Source organism: Sciurus carolinensis, chromosome 12 (genome assembly GCF_902686445.1).
Source record: "Sciurus carolinensis chromosome 12, mSciCar1.2, whole genome shotgun sequence".
NCBI classification, from domain to species: domain Eukaryota; kingdom Metazoa; phylum Chordata; class Mammalia; order Rodentia; family Sciuridae; genus Sciurus; species Sciurus carolinensis.
This window is the reverse complement of record NC_062224.1, coordinates 74,654,205-74,677,390: the sequence shown is the minus strand read 5'-3', so window position 1 is coordinate 74,677,390 and position 23,186 is coordinate 74,654,205. Positions and strand designations below refer to the sequence as shown.

Genomic DNA, 23,186 nt, shown 5'->3' with positions numbered 1-23,186 from the left:
ACTGCAGCATCTCTCTCCCTGTACCAAGTGTAGAGAGGAAGGCTCTCCTCTCCACAGCTGCCCCAGCAGCCCCTGGTGGCTGTTCTTGGCAGACTAGTGGGATTTGATAGATGAAAGTGACATTTTCACCCTTAGACCCTTAGCCTCAACTGTTTTAGTTCTGAACGACGTGCTAAATGATTAAAACAGGTACTTTTATGTACACAATCCTGTCTTTATATTAATTCATGCTAGGATTTCAGGATTAGCACAATAATCACCAAAAAATAGTACGCCGCTTTTGAAGATTCTTTTATATTTCAATTATAGCCTATGACAGTTTACGGCACACCTGGAAATCTGCCTTCAAAAGAATGTTTTCATTACAAGGTTTAATTTCCAAAGGCATTCTTACACTGATGCTCCTGCTCCAGCTGGCTGCCCCCTCAATTTACCAAAGATCAATCCCTGCCATGACCCTACCAAAATCTCTAATGAAGCTCTGACTCTGATTTTCCTAGGAAACCAGATGTGCCCCCGCCTACACAAAGCCACAAACCCAGGTGCTTTAAAGGACATTTTAAAACAGATTTACTTTCAGATGGGCACAATGATTGGATCAGCCTTCTTCCACGATGTTCCAAAAGGCAATTTCAGAATCAGAAATCTATATACTTCTCAAGCTACAAAATGCCAACGATCAGTCATGGTCATCTTTCTATCAACTTGGACAAACGTGAGTGCCTTCTGACCCTATTGTTCATTTCCTAGCTTCAGTGAGTCCATCAGGTGTTCCAACCTGAGTGCTGACGTGGAGGAAATGAAATGCTGCTGACTAGCCAGAAACAGGCTTTGAAGTCAATTCATTTCCCAGCTTTGCACTCTTTTTCTATAGTAACTTTGTACAAGTTCCTGAGCAGAGCTTTCTCGACTGTAAAATGGGAATGATTACAATTGTTGTAAGGTGTACGGAGCAGAGATTAGATAACGCTTGTCACCCACGTGCAGGGTACATGCTAAGTACTTCATAAACACTGCCCTCTGTGGCTGCTGGTGCTGCTCCTACTGCTGTTACCATCACCATCACTAGTGAACGGCAGCAGTGGGCCTCAGGAGTCTTTTCCATTCCCACTGCAAGCACTTCTTTTACCATACTTTGGATCTGGAATGTCTCCCAAAGACCCATGTGTTAAATAAAGGCTTGGGCTCCAGCTCTGCGCTATTGGGAGATGTACAGCCTTTAAGAGGTGGGTCCTAGCGGGAGGCCTTTAGTCACTAGGGGCATGCCCTCAAAGGGATTTTGGGACCTCAGTCCCTTCCGCTTCTTCTCTTTTGTTTCCTATCTATGAGGGACATGGTTTTGCTCTGCCAGGTACCTCCACCCTCAAGTGTTGCCTCCAAAGGCCTAAAGCAACAGGGCCAATCAATCAAGACCCGGAACCTTGATACTATGAGCCTAAATAAACCCTTTCTCCTTATAAATCAATTATCTCAAGTACTTTTGTTACAGTGACAGCTAACTCAGAATTACAATTAGAAAACAGAGGTTATCTAGAAGTAAATGAGAAAAAGCAGACAAAAGTAGAAGCTGGATATAAATATCTATAAATATCATGAAAACCTAAGGGGTGTAAGAAAAAAATTACAACAAAGTAGTGCGACTCCCCTAAATTAGTCTTAAAAATCTCATTATGAGCATTTATGGGACACTGGAACATCAGTCTGATGCTGTTCTTGGGGATCTATGATATAGACTTCAGTTACCCTCAAATGAGATAACTTGGGTAGTTAATTCAGCAAACTTGTCTGAAAAAGGTTGAAGGTGGTTCTGCATTATTCTGAATCCCTTTGTTGAGGACAGTGTCATATAAGGGTCTCCCACTATATTTTGGATGACTAGGAGGGTTTGCATATAATAAATGAGGTAATGTACATAAACTATAACATGCTATACAATAATTAGAGTTGGAAAAGAGCCCTTCTGTAAGCATGGGTGGAGGAAGGGAAGGCAAGCTTCACAATTACTTAATAGAGTAACCGTGATTTATGATCTTTCACTAAAAGCAGTTTTGACATTTGGGGGATATTTTTATGGTCCTTACCTCATTCTAATTGCTACATTCCCTAAAATTAGTAACATTCAAATTATAAAGGGTCACAGAAACCACATAAACATTTGACAACTGATTTTGCAAAAAAATAAAAAATTAAAAAATAAAAACATTATTGCTCCTATGACTTAAAGGTTAATGTTTCAAATTTCCTCTTTTTCATTTCCATCCATTCAAATCATGAAACTAGACCTGAACTCCTGCAAAAAAAAACACCCAAAGAATATTCATGTAGTACACACATCTGCACATACAGGTGAATGAGCACACACTTCCACACACAAACATGCACACATGTAGAAATGATGTAGAAAAGAACTCAGGGTAAGGTAATGATCTTGAGCCACAGTTAAAAATACAGAGTTCCAAATTACAAAGCAAACCACTTCTAATGGAAAAATCTAATTCGTGGCATTTTCTGTTGTTGCTGCTTAAATATGGCATTTTCCAGAGGACTCAGAGCATTTCAGACTAACTAACCATGCAATTATCCAATGAAATGGTTAGATAACTACTACAGAAATGGGGTTCCACTGCAGGGTAGAATTGGGGGATAGGTTATCTGCAGCACAGTTTATTACCTACTCACACCCAGGACATCCCAATTTAAGTGCTGGATCCAGTTATCCAGCAGGAAGGAAAGTCCATTTATGAGGTTCCCATCCCTACACTGTTATTTTGACACTATGCCCAAAGTAACTTTCTCTATTCCCACCACACTTCCCTCCTCCTGCCTCTAGTTACATCCCTACTACCCTAAAGCAGAAAAATTCTGATTGGGAGTTCTTACACTCCTTTGTTAAGTTCAACACAACGTGAGTTTAGTCTGCCATGTCTACACAGTGCCTCACAGGAAATAGAATCAGAATCAAAGTCCTCAGTTCAACTACATGTGCACCAACCAACTTCCTGTGTATTGCCCAAGGGACTATTTATCCCATTGAGCACAGCTGAGACCACACCAGCATGTTCATAACAGACTTGCCAATTTAAACTCAAGCTGCATTTTGTGAGCTGAGTTCCACTGCTGAACACTGCCACAGGGGTGAAGAAAATGCAGGAGATGATGCCAAACAGAAAACACCTCCTCCGTAACCAAAAGAATCTCATTGCATTACCTGAGTACATGCCTGGAACATCTGTTTCGTGTCTAAGATATCAAATGCAAGCCAGACCCAGATGAGCCTCATGATACCTCTGGGTGAGACAGAAATCCCATTTTCCCCTCTAGTTTTAAAGCTCATGGATCTGGTGCCATGAGTTCTGCAACGACTTTATGCAATGAGGACCAAAGAACCAATTCCCAGGGAGAGGAGCCACATCCCTGAACCAATTACTAAAAACATACTATGATAAAACAATGTAGGAAAACCACACTGAAAAGTCATTTTTAAAGCGATAGTTTCCTGGCTGATTTGGTTTAGAGTTTTGTATTTTAACAGAGGAAGCATAAATGGACACATAGACTGAAAAAGTCTGCCGGTTTCTTCAATGGCAGATTGGTGTGTGAATACTTTAGCATCAAAATGTCCAGGGATTTAGTTTCATTCTCTTGCATATGGATTTCCAATTTTCCCAGCGCCATTTGTTGAAGAGGCTATCTTTTCTCCATTGCATATTTTTGGCACCTTTGTCTAGTATGAGAAAATTGTATTTATTTGGGTTTGTGTCTGTGTCCTCTATTCTGTACCATTGATTTACCTGTCTATTATGGTGCCAATATCATGCGATTTTTGTTACTATTGCTTTTGTAGTATAGCTGAAGCTCTGGTATTGTGATACCCCCTGTTTCATTCTTCCTGCTAAGGATTGCTTTAGCTATTCTGGGTTTCTTATTCTTCCATTTGAATTTCATGATTGCTTGCTCTATTTCTGTAAGGTACATCATTGGGATTTTAATTGGAATTGCATTGAATCTACATAGCACATTTGGTAGTATGACCATTTTGACAATATTAATTCTGCCTATCCAAGAACATGGAAGATCTTTCCATCTTCTAAGGTCTTCCTCAATTTCTTTCTTCAATGTTTTGTAGTTTTCATTGTAGAGATCTTTTACCTCTTTGGTTAGATTGATTCCCAAGTATTTCATTTTTTTTGAGGCTATTGCAAATGGAGTTGGTTTCCTCATTTCCCTTTCAACTGTTTCATCGCTTCCATATAAAAATGCTTTAGATTTATGCATGTTGATTTTATAGCCTGCTATTTTGCTGAATTCATTCATGAGGTCTAGAAGTTTTCTGGAGGAGGTTTTTGGATCCTCTAAATATAGAATCATGTCATCAGCGAATACTGACAGCTTAATTCCCTCTTTTCCTATTCGTATCCATTTAATTTCTTTGTTCTGCCTATTTGCTCTGACTAGAGTTTCGAGGACAATGTTGAATATAAGTGGTGAAAGAAGACATCCCTGTCTTGTTCCCGTTTTTAAAGGGAATGGTTTCAGTTTTTCTCCATTTAGGATGATCTTGGCCATGGGCTTAGCATAAATAGCCTTTACAATGTTCAGGTATGTTCCTACTACCCCTATTTTTTCTAGTGTTTTGAGCATGAAGGGGTGTTGTATTTTGTCGAACGCTTTTTCTGTGTCAATTGATATAACAATATGATTTTTATCCTTAAGTCTACTGACATGATGGATTACGTTTCTTGATTTATGGATGTTAAACCATCCTTGCATTCCAGGGATGAACCCCACTTGATCATGGTGTACGATTTTCTTAAAATGTTTTTGGATACAGTTTGCCAATATTTTGTTAAGGATCTTTGCATCTATATTCATCAAGGATATTGGTCTAAAATTTTCCTTCCTTGATGTGTATTTTCCTGGTTTGGGTATGAGGGGGATATTAGCTTCATAGAATGAGTTTGGTAGGGTACCCTCCTTTTCTATTTCCTGGAATACTTTGAGAAGTACTGGAATGAGTTCTTCTTTGAAGGTCTTGTAGAACTCGGCTGAGAATACGTCTGATCCTGGGCTTTTCTTGGATGGTAGGTTTTTAATGGCTTCGTCTATTTCATTGCTTGATATTGATCTGTTTAAATTCTGTATGTCCTCCTGGTTCAGTTTGGGAGCAGCATATGTCTCTAGAAATTTGTCAATGTCTTCGGTAGTTTCTATTTTGTTGGAATACAGATTTTCAAAGTAGCTTCTCATTATGTTCTGTATCTCAGTGGTCTGTCGTGATATTTCCTTTTGCATCATGTATTTTAGTAATTTGAGTTTTCTCTCTCCTTCTCTTTGTTAGTGTGGCTAAAGGTTTTTCTATTTTGTTTACTTTTTCAAAGAACCAACTTTTTGTTTTGTCAATTTTTTGAACAGTTTCTTTTGTTTCAATTTCATTGATTTCAGCTCTGATTTTAAGTGTTTCCTGTCTTCTACCACTTTTGCTGTTATTCTGTTCCTCTTTTTCTAGGGCTTTGAGCTGTAATGTTAGGTCATTTAGTTGTTGACTTTTCATTCTTTTCTGGAATGCGCTCCATGCAATGAATTTTCCTCTTAGTACTACTTTCATAGTGTCCCAGAGATTTTGATACGTTGTATCGTCGTTCTTACTGACCTCTAAGAATTTTTTTATCTCCTCCCTGATGTTTTTTGTTATCCATGTTTCATTCAATAGCATATTATTTAGTCTCTAGGTGTTGGAATAATTTCTGTTCTTTATTTTGTCATTGATTTCTACTCTCAGTCCATTATGATCTGATAGAACACAGGGCAGTATCTCTATTTTTTTGCATTTCCTAAGGGCTGCTTTGTGGCTTAACATATGGTCTATTTTCGAGAAGGTTCCATGTGTTGCTGAGAAGAAAGTGAATCTGCTCGTTGATGGATGGAATATTCTATATATGTCTATTAAGTCTAGGTTATTGATTGTGTTATTGAGTTCTATGGTTTCTTTGGTTGGATTTTGTTTGGAAGATCTATCTAGTGGAGACAGTGGTGTGTTAAAGTCACCCAGAATTATTGTGTTGTGGTCTATGTAATTTCTGAAATTGAGAAGGATTTGTTTGATGTACAGGGATGCACCATTGTTTGGGGCATAAATATTTACTATCATTATGTCTTCCTGATTTATGGTTCCCTTAAGCAGTATGAAATGTCCTTCTTTATCCCTTCTGACTAACTTTGGCTTGAAGTCCACTTTATCTGATATAAGGATGGAAACCCCCGCTTTTTTACTGAGTCCATGTGCGTGATAGGTTTTTTCCTATCCTTTCACCTTTAGTCTGTGGATGTCTTTTTCTATGAGATGAGTCTCTTGCAGGCAGCATATTGTTGGGTCTTTCTTTTTAATCCATTCTGCCGGTCTATATCTTTTGATTGATGAGTTTAGGCCATTAACGTTCAGGGTTATTATTGAGATATGATTTGTATTCCCAGTCATTCGGCTTATTTTTGGTTTTTTAAGTTGGCTTGGTTTCTCCTTTGAGTGGTTTTTCTCTAAGGTAGTTCCTCCCTTTGCTGACCTACGTTGTTGTTTTTCATTTCCTCCTCATGGAATATTTTGTTGAGAACATTCTGTAGCGCAGGCTTTCTATTTGTAAATTCTTTTAACTTTTGTTTATAATGGAAGGATTTTATTTCATCTTCAAATCTGAAGGTTAGTTTTGCTGGGTAAAGGATTCTTGGTTGGCAACCATGTTCTTTCAGAGCTTGAAATATGTTGTTCCAGGCCCTTCTAGCTTTTAGAGTCTGGGTTGAGAAGTCGGCTGCTGTCCGTATTGGTCTCCCCCATATGTAATCTGATGCTTTTCTCTCGCGGCCTTCAAAATCCTGTCTTTATTTTAAATGTTAGGCATTTTCATTATAATGTGCCTTGGTGTGGATCTGTTGTGTTTTTTTGCATTTGGTGTTCTGTAAGCCTCTTGTATTTGATTTTCCATTTCATTCTTCAGATTTGGGAAATTTTCCGATATTATTTCATTGAATAGGTTGTTCATTCCTTTGGTTTGTATCTCTGTGCCTTCCTCAATCCCAATAATTCTTAAATTTGGTCTTTTCATAATGTCCCATAGTTCTTGGAGATTCTGTTCATGATTTCTTACCATCTTCTCTGTTTGGGTAACTTTATTTTCAAGATTAAATATTTTGTCTTCATTGTCTGAGGTTCTGTCTTCGAAGTGGTCTAGTCTGTTGGTGATGCTTTCCATTGAGTTTTTTTATTTGGTTTATTGTTTCCTTCATTTCAAGGATTTCCATTTGGTTTTTTTTTTTTTTTTGAGAATCTCTATCTCTTTGTTGAAATGATCTTTTGCTTCCTGCAGGTGCTCTTTCAGCTTATTGGTATTATCATTCATTGCCTGCATTTGCTCTCTTATCTCATCCTTTGCTTCGCAAACCATCTTAATCATGTATAATCTGAAGTCCTTTTCTGACATTTGTTCTAACATACTGTCATTGGATTCTATTAATATAGAATTTAGATTTGTTTGGATCATTGTCTTCCCTTGTTTTTTCATGTAGTTCATGTATCTTCCCCCTCTGGCAGTGCAGATCTGGGGTATTGCAGATTTCCCCCTATAGGCTTATAGTGGCCCTATAGGTTTCCAAAACCCTTTCTTTAAGGGGAGATCAGTATTAGCAGTGCCCAATTCAGACACTATGCAATCCTAGACCAAATAGCCCCTATGAGGACAATAACAATATTGTCATAGTAAACAGAATGAGTTCAAATATTATCTTTAGTAAAACAAACAGACTTGCAATAAGGTCTGCAGTTTCTAATGGAGGAAAAAGAGGATGCAGAGGGATATAGAATGTGGCTGTTAATGGGATAAGAAAAGAATATACAGAAGTTCTAGATTAATTAAAGGGTGAGAGTGTAATCAAAAGAAGTTGGATGTTAGCATGCAAAAAAGGGAGAATGAGACTCTGAGGGAACAGGTAAATAAAAGGAAAAGAGAGCAAGAAAAGTAAAGAAATAAAAACTTAAAATTTTTCAATAAGGAGAAAAAAGAAAATCTACAGTATAACAGTCATATAGTAATAAAACCTCCCAGTCTTTAGTAGCCTGATGCAGGAGAGGTACCTGACATTGAGCTTCTAGTCTCCAGCAAGCATCTTAGGATGGGATTTGCCCCACCTAAAGATCGGAGCTCTGGCTTCCAGGATAATCCAAGATGGCCGCTCTGGCTTCCAAATGTGTTGGCAAATGGGGAGCTGCAGCTCAGGGTGTGGACGTGGTCAGCAGGAGGTCCTGGAGGCGGATGTGGTTGGTCAGGCAGGGGTCCTGGAGTTCAGGTGTGTTTGCTGTGGTTGGGGGATTCTGGAGGCTGGGTGCAGTTGGTCTGGGTTCCCAGTGATAGGGCACAGTCAGTTGGTCTAGGGGTCCTGGTGGCAGGGAGCAGTCAGTCGATGTGAGGGCCCCAGAGGCAGGGAGTGATCGGTTGGGCTGAGGGATCTTGAAGACGGGGCTCAGTCAGTCCGGCCAGCGGTCCTACGGGGCCTGGCTATTGTCTCAAAATAGCAGCAGCCACGTGTAATCAAACCTGCAGGTACTGTGACAGAGAACTTCCAGGCAACAGCAGGGAGCTGGTGCTCCACTGGCAGTTGGCGATCAGTTTGCTGACTGTTGTTGGACGATCGGGAGGTGAACCTCGTGCATTAGGTGATGGATAGGTGTAAGGCAGGTGATGGACAGGCAAGAGGCAGGCAACTGGCGAATGATAGGTGCCTAACAATGAGCAATCTGCACTCAAAAAAGGCGTCCATATGCTGGCAGACTGAAGGTGGTCACAGCAGACAAATGGGGTAAACAGCAGGGGATCGATAAGCAGCAAAAACTGCCTCACCAAGAAACAGATATCCTCTGCTTGAAACCGGAGTTACGGAGCAACACGGAACGCAGCCTCCCTCTAGTCCACATCTTGGATCTCTGTTCATTCATTCTTGTGTAAAGAAAATGTATTTCTGAACATCAACAACTAATAAGAAAAGATTTTTTGAGGTTTGTTTTTCCAGTTTTGTGACCCATGGAATGGCTTTAATATTATTTGTAAGGGTAACAGATTTAGGCTTGGCAATTACAAGGGATTAAACCCTTGATCTTAATGAAAGCATTTTGAAGAGCTAATCATCCAGAAGCAAAAGTTTAAAAAATCTTGCCTTGAGTTGTAACAGGTTGCCTGTCTTACCCAGTATTTCCGTTGTCAATTAAGAAACAAAGCTGGTGTGCTTCCACATGAAAAGTAGAGGAATTATGTGCAAGCATTAGCAGTTTCACTGAGGCATGGAAAATACTTCAAAAAGGTGACCATAAGCGGACTCTGAAACAGCACTTCATGCAATCACATTCCAACAGCTTTGGAAAATAAACACTTTACATCAGGTGGATAATTGTAAGAATCAACTTGTGTGCAATCAACCTCCATTCGGGGTAGGTCTGGGATTTCTACAACTGACACAACTATAATTAACAACTGAGCCATCTTCATTTTCCTTGCCAGTATCTTCATAAAAGGACAGGAAAATAAACTGCAGAATTACATAGATCCAAGAGGCACGGCTCCCTTGGCATATACAAAAAGATGAAGCTTTACGAGGGAAGACTGGGGAAGTTACCTCACCTGTGAGCTCCACTCCCAGAAAATGGAGGTTCAGATGCCAATTTACATTATCTGTATGAGAGTGAGCTAGTGAGATTTCACAGCATAATCTTTACAGAGACAAAAAAACCAATACAAAATTCTAACACTAGTAATTTCCCCCAACAGTCTCCACTTAGCAGATTCCTAATGAGTGTTGATTATTACAATCCCTATAAATGTACAAATACAGATGTGGTTAAAGAAGCTACAAATACAGCAGGATTCCACCATTATCCACCAGGGCCAGAGGGAATGAGAGGTTCCAAGGGCTCCCCAAATCACCAGAAGGTGCCAACTGTCAATAGATAAGTTTGAATCAAACCACACAATTATCCTTAACATAAGTTAACTTGTCTTTGATGTTAAAATGCATACAAGGATCCTGAGTACTTTATAAGCTCTAGCTATATGTGAAAATGACTGCAGCTGACAACTGTGGATACATCAGCTTTTAGTAAAGATGAAAATATGAATTTGCAAAAGAAAAGGGGGTTAAATTAGAGAATAACTACCTACTTTATGAAATGATTCTGAGTTTGTTGTTTTAAACTCCCTTAAAAGCCAGGACTCTCAGTCTAGCCTTAAGAGAGAGAGTGTGTTATCAAATTCAATATTCTCCAAAGCTCTGGATTTTCAATAAAAGTTTTCTTCCTCAAGTAGGGTTTAGCAATGAAGTGAAGAGTATCTCAGATGCCTTTGTTAAATTATTTATCCAACCCTCTTCTACTTGTAGCTTTTTAAATAGTCAAGATTATCCTTAAAGAATACCATTCTAGCATACTTTTACATTTCATTGGAATTCTTGTGGTTGTCTGTCTGTTGTAGCATTGCCAGGAGATCAAACCCAGGACCTTATTATGCATGCTAGGCAAGTGTTGTACCACTAAGCCACAACCCCAGCCTGGAATTCTCAATATTCATTATTACTATTAACATAGCCATTTTAGAACAGTACTGATGAGTAGAAATATAAGGTGAGGCCAGGCTTGGTGACGCATGCCTGTGATCCCAGCAGCTCTGGAGGCTGAGGTGGGGGGTTCAAGAGTTCAAAGCCAACCTCAGCAACAGATGGAGGCCCAATGCAAGACACTTTTTCTAAATAAAACATAAAAAGGGCTGGGGATGTGGCTCAGTAGTAAAGCGCCCCAGGGTTAAATTCCTATTACCAAAATACAAAATAAAATTCAAAAAAGAAATATAATGTGTATCATATAGTCAATTTTAAATCTTCTTGCAGCTACTTTAAAAAGTACCAAGAGGTGAAATTAATTTTAACAAATTTATTTAATATGATGAATTCAAAATATCATCTAAACCCATAATTAACATAAAAGTTATTATTGAGATATTTTAACCTTTTTTTCCCATGCTAAGTCTTCAAAATCTGACATCAGATGCACACTTAACCACATGTCAAACTAGCTACAACCCAACTGCTCAGCAGACACATGGGACAACCATATTGAATGGCACGATTTTTTATTATTTTTTATTTTTGTAGTTGTACATGGAAAGAATGCTTTTATTTGCATACTATGCAAATTCCATTTGTTCCACATCCTCATTAGTGGTATGTTCAATTTATATTCTCCATTCCAGTTTTTTGTGTAAGGGTAACAAAATTTTGTGAACCACATATGCTACATAAGCCACAAAACAGGTAGACACTGTATAAAGTACAATAAACATATAATCAGCCCTTGGAATTCATTCCAGGAAGCGTTTCTGGAATACTTTGAATATTCTGAATGTTTTTAAAATCTGTGATTAGTTGAATCCATGCATGAGGCACCCATGGATACAGAGAAATGACTCCCAAATTTTCAAATATATGAATTAGTCATAAGGTAATATGGTTTTAGGTATTGCTTTCCTAATGTAGGTTTCTGGTTTACAAAATGAGATGGGCGCTCCAGATAAGGCATCCTCTCTGTAACAGAACAGCACTATTTGACACATGAACATACCTCCTAAGATTTTATTTGGGGAGAAGGAAAAGGGTTAAACCCATTAATCCAGATAGGCTGTTACTATATTACCTGAATTCTGATTTTCTGAGTGCCCTCTTAAGTCTCTTCCTTAACAGAGTATCCAGCCAGAAACTCCTACCTGTAAATTTGGTCTGACCTTGAAAATGATTGAAATTTTTTACGAAGAAGTTCATTTTTATTACCTGCTGCCAGGGTTACTGTGGTCTCCACTGGAGTCCCTGTTCCTCCTGACCTCCCAATCCCCATTCTGTTCTGTCATTGGGCCCTTTTTCTCATACGCAAGTTGATCATGTCACACTCCTCCCTGGAGTCCTTTGATGACTTCACATCTCACGGCAGTATTTTACCCCCAAAATTCAACAGTATTTACTAGAAGACCAAAATAATTGTGAAAAATCTTTTTTTTTTTTTTTTTCTGCAATAGTAGGGACTGAACCCAGGGCATGCCAGGCAAGCGCTCTACCACTGAGTTGCACCTCAACCCTGGTAGCTTTGTTTGTTTGTTTGTTTGCTTGCTTGTTTGTTTTTCTTGTTGCTATAGAACTTAGGAAAATGGTTCCCAAAACATTTTACCAAAAACCATCTCCTCCACTTCATGCTTCTGGGATCTAGACCTGGAGAGCCACTTGCCCTGGTCTGAACCAGCCTCACAACCCAGGAGCACAGTGCCTGCATGCAGGTCACCCTGAGCTCTCAGACAGGGACAGCAAGAGTATATAGGAGATTTCAGTGAGTTGAGAAGTGGAAAGTGCCCTGAATGTACACGGTACATTAAAAGGTGATGACTCTCAGTCTTTGTGACACATTTTAGAAACTGTCCCACAGAATCTAGGTAAAACTTATGGACACAGCCTGCCTCGCCACACTCCCTGCCACAACCCCCTCCACATTCACAAACACATGGGTGCAAACCGTCCTCTGCCCTTTCCTGAAAATTCCATGTGCTTTCCTGCTTCTACCCTTTGGCACAATCTGTACCCTGGGCTTGGTTTTGCGTTCATCCTTTCCTTGAGTGTTTCTGGAAGCAGGCACCCTATCACATGCAGCTTCAAGGGTCTTCGCTGACCACATGAACCAGACCTGGGCCCTCAAATGCCATGTAAACTAGCAGCACACCAGTAGTGCACCTGAAACAGACTTGTGCTTAGTCTATCACACAGATCTAAGCCTTCATTCATCTGTCCAAACCCACAGAACATGCAGCTGCAGCAACAAAACCTCGCATAAACTATGGACTTTAGGTAAGAGTGACGTGAGGACACAGGTTCATTATTAGTAAATATATGACTGGCAGGGGTGGGGAGCTCTGCATGAGCTGGGAGGGAGGGGTACAATCTCTATACCTTCCTTTCAAACCTAAAACTACTCTAAAAGATAGTCTTTAAAAAGTTTTGAAGATGCCTGTAATCTCAATAGCTTTGGAGGCTGAGGTAGAAGGATCAAGAGTCCAAAGCCAGCCTCAGCAACTTGGCTAGGCACTTAGCAACTCAGCAAGACCCTAGCTCTAAATTTTAAAACTATAAATAATATATAAATATAGACTGGGGACGTGACTCAGGGTTAAGTACTCCTGAGTTCAATCCCCGATATCAAAAGAAGAAAAAAAATTGAATCCTATTTTACAACCATCTTACAAGAAAAAGTGGTAAAATAATTAATAGAGATTACAAATTAAATTTTTTTAAAAAGTAAGTCTACCATACATCCTTTATAAATATAGAGCTATTGTAAAATTTAGGATACAACTCAACTAGTTTCAATGTCAAGGTCAAATAGCCATCATAATTTGGCTTCTAAGGCTTCATGAGGACTAAACATTTTTGTTATACTTTAGATTGATTTTCATCTACTCCTCTGAGAACCACCATCGGCTCTATTTGGAAGAGGTCAAGGTCTAAGGAGCAGACTCCACTCTCTCCCCTGCTACTTCTGCTTTTGGGTGGAAGGTACGGTCCTGCTCCAGGTGTGCACGTATAAATGAACAAAGTACCAGCTGACTCCATCTGCCCTTTCACTCAAGAGTGTCTACAGGGCTGATTTACACAAGGTCAGACCTTCAGTGTTATCTGTCATACAACGAAAGCACAAAATTCAAAGAGAAAGTGATTTGCTCCACTGTGATGGACTTATTTAGGGTGTGTCAAAATAAAGCCAGTGTTAAACACAAGCCCCACCTTCGCAACGGGACATCAATCACAGCTCCACGCACACTTGACAGGGGAATCTGAACTGCACTTCATCCTTTGTCACAACATAGCTGTGGGATAATCCCAGGCTGCCCTTTGCCCTCTTACTGAGAGAAATGACAGCCTGCATCAAGTAATTATTACCACGCGCACGTCCAGACACCTCACCGTTCTCCTTTCACTCTAGCTCTACCTGGTGACTGGCCAAAATGCCTTCTCAGCCCCCAAGACTGGCAGCTGCTCTTTCACCTCCTTGAATCTTTTAAAATACAATTCCAAGTGCCAAGGATGACCTGCCTTCTTTCCTACCTGCTGGATTCCTAAGTATCCTTTAAGACCCAGTTCCAAGAGTGGAGGCTCTATTCATCTTTCACCAAGACTTTCTTTCCCAAGCCACAGTGCTCAGTGGGTCAGTTAGTGCACTGCACAGCTCTAAGGAGAACTGTTGCTTTTCAGGCCTGCTCCTGATTTCTATTTGAGCATGGATCACATTCAATCTGAACTGTTTATTTATATGCTATATTCCCCTACTGTTCTCTGCACGTCTTGAAGACAAATTTGTGCCTTATTTATCTTTGTTTCATCAAGTCTTAAAATAGTACCTGGTATAAAATAATTGCTCAATATTTTCTTTCCATGAAAAGCTATTCCTTAAAACATTCAAATTTGAACAATACAAATTATTAGATAAAGCATACACATTATCCACACAAACTTCAAGGATTTACAATAGCCCCATGAAGTAAGCATCATTATTCCCCACCACAGGTGGGAAAATCAATGCCCAGAGAGCTTCAGTAACTTTTCCAGCTAATAAGTGACAGAACCATGCTCTGAACCCAAGTTCAAGACTACAAAGCCTACTGGGAGCAGTGCACGCCTGTAATCCCAGTGTCTCAGGAGACTGAGGCAGAAGGATCACAAGTTCAAGGCCAGTCCTCGCAACCTAGTGAGACCCTCAATAATTTAGCAAGATCCTGTCTCAAAATAAAAAAATAAAAAAAAGAATTGGGGATGTCATTCAGATAAAGAGTCCCTGGGTTCAATCTCCAGCACCAAAAAAAAAAAAAAAAACCTACAAAGCCTGTGCTTATACTGCCCCTCAATGCATACAAATAATACAAGTTACTAGATGTCCTCAAAAATAAAAGCACAGAATGTCCTTTTGATGTTCTATAATTAATTGTTTTACAAGAATTTAGAGACTACTGCCAAATAGTGTACCATATCAGGGTTTTTCCTTTATGCCTCTGTGTATGTGTGTATACAAATATGTGTACCTTAATGTGCTACCAATCAGCAAGGCAGAGCATTTCACATGTGGACTCTATTGTGTCGGCTCAACATCTCTGGTCTAGAACAGGCTCCTGCACTGCAAAGTAAACCTCAAAGGACGGATGACCACACAACCAAAGTCTAAACACAAAGAACAGCAGGAGACAGAAGTGTTCAGATGGAACAGTCTCCCAGGGAAGAGCAGAGGGGAGGGTGGAAAGGGGTGGAAAGGGAAGGGGAGGGGAGGAGAGGACCCTCCGGGTCAGGCCCTAGTGCCGAGGGAAAGACACTACATATGCTCACTCCCAGCAGTGACCATCACCCCTCCTCTATCACCTATGGTCCCTGTCAGTGCTGTCACTTGGACCCCATGAGGGCCTCTGAAGATCGCAAAGCATTTCCTGATGCTCAGGACTGCGCATCTCAGAGGCCCGCAGCACTCAGCACTGACAGTCATTCACCCGCCCCCTCCCCGCCGCCCACCAGTCAGGACACCAGGCTGTCACACTGGTGTGGATTTCTCATACAAGTCTCTCATCCTGAGTGTAAGGCTGAGAAAAGCAGGGCTTGCCTGTCATGAACGACACAGTGCCCTTGTGTTGCCCCAGGTCTCTTCTAAAGAATGACAAAGTGACCTTCTAAATGGTCAGCCCTCAGGATGCTTACAGTTCAAGCAGTCTCATAGATGGTACAAAGAAACCCAGGACTGTGAGGAATTTTTTTAGATTTTTTTTTTTAGTTGTAACTGGACACAATACCTTTTTTAAAACATTTATTTTTATGTGGTGCTGAGGATCGAACCCAGTGCCTCACGTGCTACGCAAGAGCTCTACCACTGAGCCACAACCCCAATCCCCTCTGAGGATCTTAAAAGGAACAAATCCTCATTTTACAATCTGTCCCTAAAGTCCCACTGGTCACATTTACTTTAAATGCTTTTTCTCTTTTTCAAGAGGAAAATATAGAAACAAACAAACAGAAAAGCAGCTGCACACATACCGAATGTGGGCGTTTTCTCCTTGATCTGTGATGGTAATGCCAAGATACCAGCTACCCACTCAGTTGTTTCAAAGAAAAAAAATGACTTTGATGGGGAGAGTCGCACATTTTTACTTCCCAGCAAACCTCGTGCTGGTGGAAACAACAGGGACCTGCCACACTGCATAAGCTCTAGGCATTGTCCTGGCTCGGCAACCTCGGCACACGTCTGACCCACTCAAGTCTGAGACTGTCCCCATGCTAAAAGAGCAACATTCTTATGAACACATCACTTAGGCTAATAAGCAGGGCAGGTGACAAGAAACAACTGGCTGGATCCTCTAGGGACCCAGAGGACCCTCCTACGCCCCCCAGACACAGGCACAAGCACGTGCATGTGCACACTCTTACCTCCCGCAACTCCAGCCTCTGGGCCACAGCCTCCAGGCACTCTTGCCCTGTGCTTTCCACAGACAGTGTGCATTCAATAACATTGCTGTCCAACAGGCGGATTCGGGTGACGAAGCAGTTCTTGCTCAGGACGTTGTAGCGCCGTGTCCGGCGGAGTTTCAGACCGAAAGGCATGGCTCTGTGGCCCTCCGATGCCGCCCTCCTATCCTGGCGCACACGCCCCTGAGGTGGCCTTAGCAGTTTTGTGACTGGGTGATCACACTACCACCTGTGCTCCTGCAGGTACAGAAAGCGGTGTCCATGCCCAGTGTGGCCCCCTGGAAGACAGCTGCAGAAAGAAAAGAAACGGTCTGGTCATGTGCTGGAAGGGAAGTCTCAATAGTGTGGTACATACTACACACACACACACACACACACACACACACACCACAGAGGAAGGTGAACAACCAGGTCCCAGCACCAGGAGATGTGAGCTCCTGAGGGTTTTGGCAGAGACCATGCACTCTGCCCTGTCTTATAAGAATGACATGATAAAAGCCACTTTGCTGAAGCAGAGTTCAGACAAACTAAAGAACTCAACCATGATGCACAGTCTTAATTGCAAGGCCAGAATTCAAACCAATGTCCATGCAACTTCAACTCACGTGCTCTTCCCACTCCACAATACTATCTGCTCAGAAAAAGCACTAGGAGCGGAATTGGAGCACTTTAACTTCTATGTTCTCATTTGAATCTCATGAACCTCCTAGAGTATGAATTTCTTTACAGATGGAAAGAGGTGCAGTGATTGCATTGCCTCACTGAACTTAAAATTTGATCTTGTTCTTCCTTGCTCTTTATAACATTACCTCCTTTTTTTTATTAATGTCTTTAGCTTTTATTTTTAACATTTATATTTTATTATATATTATTTTTACTTAGAATGATGTAAAATGGTAGGAATACACATTTCATGTAATCAGTTACTTTTCTCTTTTTAAAAATAATTTAAAATATACAGGTGGGTTTAAAATATACATGTAAGTATATATATTGGTGGGGTTACCAGAGATTGAATCTAGAAACCTGGCACATGCTAAGCCCATGCTGTATCACTGAGCTACAGCCTGGCCCCTAAAACATGTGAACTCCTTAATGTACTTAAATGCACAACTATTTGTCCTTTTTTCAACAAATATTTAGACAGATGTGTGGAAACACTCTGTCTAAATGTTCCTTTATAATATGCCTGATATAAAAGCCCTGTCACCAAAATTACTGATAATTTAACTTAACTAGTAACAAGATTTACTGGCATCCCGATGTCCCACCAAATGAGAATGATGACATTATTGCCATGGAGAACACCAGACAAAGTAACAACAACCAAAGTAGCTTGACCATTCTATCCTGCACCAGCAATGCTCTGGCTGGGAGGCTCCTGAAACGTTATCTTTCGAAAAACCCAGAAATATCCACAAAACTTTTCTATCCAAATAGTCTGTTCTCCATTGAGCTCAAAGAACCAGTTCTAGCTCATCTGTTTTTGAACTTGATTCCCTAACCCAGATAGACCCACCTATGTTCCTCTCCCTCCCTCCATCCACCAACACAGAATTATCCCTGAGCCCCAGGACAATCAGGAGGACAAATAGGAATAACTCATTAGTTGCAGGAATTCTTAGATTAATAAATAAGATGGCTTCAATATTTATAGACCACTCCCTGCCAACACCCCAGGCCTCCCGGAGGTTGTCAGGGTATAAGCCTACAACACAGCAAAACACACTCCCGCACTGCCACGGCAGAACTTTGATACTTGCCTTTGGCACATTCCTTAACATGACAGGTATATGCTTTATGATGGCTTAAAATACATGTGCTAGAAACTCTGGCTTGGTAAAATCTATTCACATCTCTAACTCACTTCACGTTGGCAGCGCATCGTGTTTACCTCCAAGGTAGGCCGACCTGATCTCCTGATAGGTACAAAAATATGGAAGGACCCACCAAAGGAAAAGAAAGGGGAGGTAGAATTCAAATGAATAGCCCCCAAGTGTTTATGAATAACAAATTCCCCTCAACTTCCTGAAGCACAGGGCAGAGAGGCCAGGATTTCAAGCCGACATGAGCCAGAGAGCCTCAAACAGAGAAAAATATTTGTTCTGTGATCACAAGCCACGTTTCTAATCTTGGGCCAGGCACTTTATATTTGGGTGTGTCTCACCTTAAACACCTATGCAAGAATGTGGCCTGCTTGGTGCATGTCTATCCTAGCAAAAACAATCTCCATGATTTAGTCGACAGGACAATGTTCATAACACACAGTGTGTGAAATAGTGAAATAGTGTGTCTCTCTAGTGAAATAGAGAGAAAAGCAATATGTGCAGATGATGGCAGTTGTCAGAATAAACAAGACACACACACAGGAAAGAATGTAAGTCACCACCACAGGGCTACCAATATTAAACAGAACTCCAACTTAATGTATTTTCTAATTATTCAAATGTCTTCTGGCCTATATTAGTTTTGTGCATAAAGATTATTTTGCAGATCACCTATTGAAAATACTATGTCAGGAGCAACATCTTTATATTCATGGCTAACAACAATCAGGTAGTATTTTTCTCAGAAAATACCTATTCTGAGTTGGGTTTTTTTTGTTTGGTTGGTTCTGGGGATTGAACCCAGGGTTACTGCGCCACTGAGCCTCATCCCCAGTCCTATTATTTTTAACTTTGTGACAGGGTCTGAGTTGCTGAAGCTGGCCTTGAAGTTGTGATCCTCCTGCCTCAGACTCCTGAGTCGCTGGGATTTACAGGTACGTGCCACTACACCCAGCCAGACCTATTCCAAGTTCTAAAAAGACTTTCTAAATCTTCTATTTGCAAGAAACTTGTAGACAAGATATCAACAAAAAAAAGTTGTAATAAAATCATTCTGGTCCTTCTGAAAGTCAATACCATGGAACAAAAACTGAATATGGGGAAGGGAGCTGGGAGAGGCAGGTAGAAAGGGCTGCCTTTGAGGAGAGGGGATTTAGGAAAATAAAATGTAATGTGTCCATATTGATTAAATCCAGGTTTGGAGAAAAAAAAAAAAGTTACAAAAGATATGAGATCACTATAAAAACTTAAAAAATAGAAATGAGATGATGCCAATGTGTTATTGTTGGTTTTCTTGAGTTTTTGAGAGTGGACTGCAGTTATGGAAGAGAATGGTGTTAGAAAATGCCAGTGGCTTTCTTTTATATATATATTTTTTGCTTATTTGCTGGTTTGCTTTAATTGTAGGTAGACACAATACCTTTATTTTTATGTGGTGCTGAGGATCAAACCCAGAGCCTCATGCATGCTTGGCAAGCGCTCTACCACTGAGCCACAACCCCAGCCCCCAGGGGCCTTCTTATCAGGGATACAATGATCATGATGCCTGCACTTACTTTAAAATGGTTAATCAACACATACACACATATACAAATTCAGAACCGAAACATGTGACAAAACTTTAACAGTGTTGAATCCAGCTGTCTGGATATCTGCATACAGATATTCATTCCAACTCATTTACCTTTTCTGTATAACTAAACATATTCAAAAACAAAAGTTAAGAAGAAGGTACTAGGGCTGGGATGATAGCTCAGTGTTAGAGCACTTTGCCTAGCATGTGTAAGGCACTGGGTTCGATCCTCAGCACCACATATAAGTAAAATAAAGGTCCACTGACAACTAAAGAATATTTTTTTTAAAAAAAAAAGGTACTTAAAATGTTCACAGCTACTCTCTAAAGCTCTATTTAAATGCTCCTGCCTCTTTTAATGAACTTCTCTAAATCCAAGAGACAAGGAGTCCTTTCTTTCAACTCCCACAGTCATTTGTGCTTATTTTAATATACTAATAAAAATATTAACATGCTTTGGCGATATGCTCCTCCAGAGCCAGCACTTTTCCATCTCTCCCACACACACCACTTTCCTAGGATAAAAGCTTGTGACATTTAGAGTTCTGCTTCTGGAAAGAACTTTTAGGCACTCATTTTGGATGACCCTTACCTTTAGGAAGAGCTATGCCTAAATTTTCCCAGGTAACAATCGGTCCGAGATTAAACTACAATGTTTGGGTTAGCAATCTCTTCATTCCTTTCACTTTTAACATTTTTAATAGTCAATGAATTAGCCACTATTTCTAAGCTCTCCAAGAATCTACAGCACAGGTGTCAAGTTCCCCCTTTGAACCACACAGACAGCCATATACTTCTACCTCAAACAAAACTCAGCTCCCTGCTAGTCCTGGAGAGAGCAGGGACTGAAATATGCCACCATACAGCGGGACTTGATGCAAAATCCACTCTGCACCATCTCCTTTCTGTTCAATGCCTGGCTCCAAGCACCTTTCTGATTCTCCCCATGTGGATCTCTGGGGCTTCATCCCATTCACTTTATCACATGACTATTATAAAACGGCTAGATGCCATATGCTCATAGAAAGGTCCCAAGTTTATGACACCTTTGACCTTCTCGATGCAAACTGCTTTTCAAGAGAGATAAAATTAGAGTCCTCACTCTGTTTATTAATAAGTTTATTTTTAAAAAATAGATAGTTCCCTTTAAAAAAAAAAAATCAGAAGGAACCCTAAGGTAAATGATGGATTTTAGGGATAATGATTTGTCAGTGTAGGTTCATCAGTTGTAGCAAACACACCACTCTGGTGGTGGGTGCCAACAGTGGAGTCTGTGTATGTTTTGAGGAGGGGTATGGGGAATATCTGTACCTTCCGTTCAATTTTGCTGTGAACCTAAAACTGCTCTACAAAATAAAGCCAATTTTAAAAACAAATAAGAAGTTACTTCAAATACGTAGATTTATTTATCTATGCTTCCAGAACACATTGGGTAAATAGCAAACTGCTGCAACTATTGCCAAGAATTGTGCATGAAATTAGAGCAAAAAAAAAAAATTGTAATATTGATGGTAAAATTGAATGCTAGCCGAATGAGTGGCACATACCTGTAATCTCATCTACTCAAGAGGCTGAGGCAGGAGGATCACAAGTTCAAGGCCAGCTTCGGCAACTTAGCAAGAACCCAACAATGCTAACTCCTAATTGCTAAGAGCAATTATTCTAATTTCAAAACAAACTGCTAATTTCTATGCCTGGGTGCATCTTAGAAAAGAAAGTAGCCTTGGATAAGAGTGTTAGGCTTTATGCAGCCTTCAGTGACTGGAGAAATTTAGAATACAAAGCAAAGGGGAAAAGTGCCACCAAGTCCCCTAATTCCCTAGTTCCCAGGGTCCCTAGAGCAGTAAAGAAATTACAAACTGAATGCTAACCACTATGCTGAGGAAAAATGCTGCCAGACAAAGAAGAGAGAGCTGCAGCTGAGCTGGGGACCCTCCCTACAGGTCAAGGTTAACTGTAAGGGACACGAACAAACCTTCAAGAAGGAACTCGTGTTAACCAGAGGCCAGGACTGAATGACAAATCACCATCCTCTGAGGCTGATCTATGAAGACAGTATCCCCCACCTATTTGTGAGAAGGAAATGAGAAAAGGTTTCTCCTGAGCACTCAGCAGGTGTGGGCAAGCTCCCTTCCTAACCTGCTCAGAGTGTGCTAGGTTTGCTCAAGGGTGGCCGTGCAGGGGTGCAAAGAATTTTACTGACTCACCAGCCACCATAGAGGCAGAGAAGGCAAAGCAAAGGACAGAAAAGAGTTCAGTGAAGGGAGGACAGTCCCATGGGGACACTGACAGAGCATAAAGGGCATTCTCCCAGCCGAACCACTGCTACCTGGTTATTTTCCCAACTCTGACACCTGACGTGTGAAGGAGTCAATCAGAGACTAAATGCCCTCTTAGGGGACAGTCCTGAATGGGAAGATTCCAGCCACCTTCTTATCTTAGTCAATACATGTCTTATCTTAGTCAACTGTCCTTTTTCTCCCACAGGAGAGAAAAAGGATCGCAAATTACCTTTGGTCTGAGAATGGATAAGGCTGCATCTCCACAGCGTCTGGCATGGCTCGGTTTCTCTCATGCTATAGTGACCCCCGCACTCAGCTCCCCAGTTAGAATCCCGAAAGGAAAGATGTGTGTCGGTTCTGCTGGGTGGTCTCCTATAATCATAAAATGGAGCTCTGTGCACAGCAGGAAGCTAAGTCAATGTTTGTCATTATGATGAAAGAGAGAAAAACGAGTTTTTGATGCCAAGGCAGGGCAAGAGCCTACAGAGTGACTTCAATGACTCTTTAGATCCCTGGAGAAATTTGGAGCCTTATGAGTCTGACTTTTGGGGTCTTAAGAGAGGGTTACACTCTGAAGAACAGAGATGAGAGTTGTTATTCAGCTCACTGGTGCTTTAGGGGGGAAAAAAAGAGCTCAGATTTCCAAAAAAATTCCCCACCACCCCAGTTTTCCTTTTCCAGCCTTTACTGTGGCTTATAAACTGGGGGTGGTCTCAGGGAGAGAGATCACACATCCCATGAAAGTTCCCTGCACACACACACAAAATTACAATGGAACTTAATGATGTGATACGAAGTGTTTTTAGTGTGCCCGTGACTGCTGAAAGCAATTTCTTGGGATATTTGCTCTGTAAACACTATACTTTAAAGAACTTCTATAGAATAGGCTACGGGGGAGAGAACACACAGAGAAGCTTCAAAGTCACTTCTAAAATCCACTCCTGAGCA

General features: G+C 40.7%; 1 protein-coding gene across 1 annotated transcript in view; it reads right to left on the bottom strand.

Annotated features, from left to right (window-relative positions):
- The window catches only part of Ptpn14 (protein tyrosine phosphatase non-receptor type 14), a 170,851-nt gene that overhangs the window by 85,175 nt on the left and 62,490 nt on the right, over nt 1-23,186 (bottom strand). The window contains exon 2 of the mRNA XM_047521103.1: nt 16,519-16,846. Within this exon, the coding sequence (XP_047377059.1) occupies nt 16,519-16,692 (174 nt within the window). The 5' untranslated portion in view covers nt 16,693-16,846. The remainder of the gene's footprint in view (nt 1-16,518; nt 16,847-23,186) is intronic.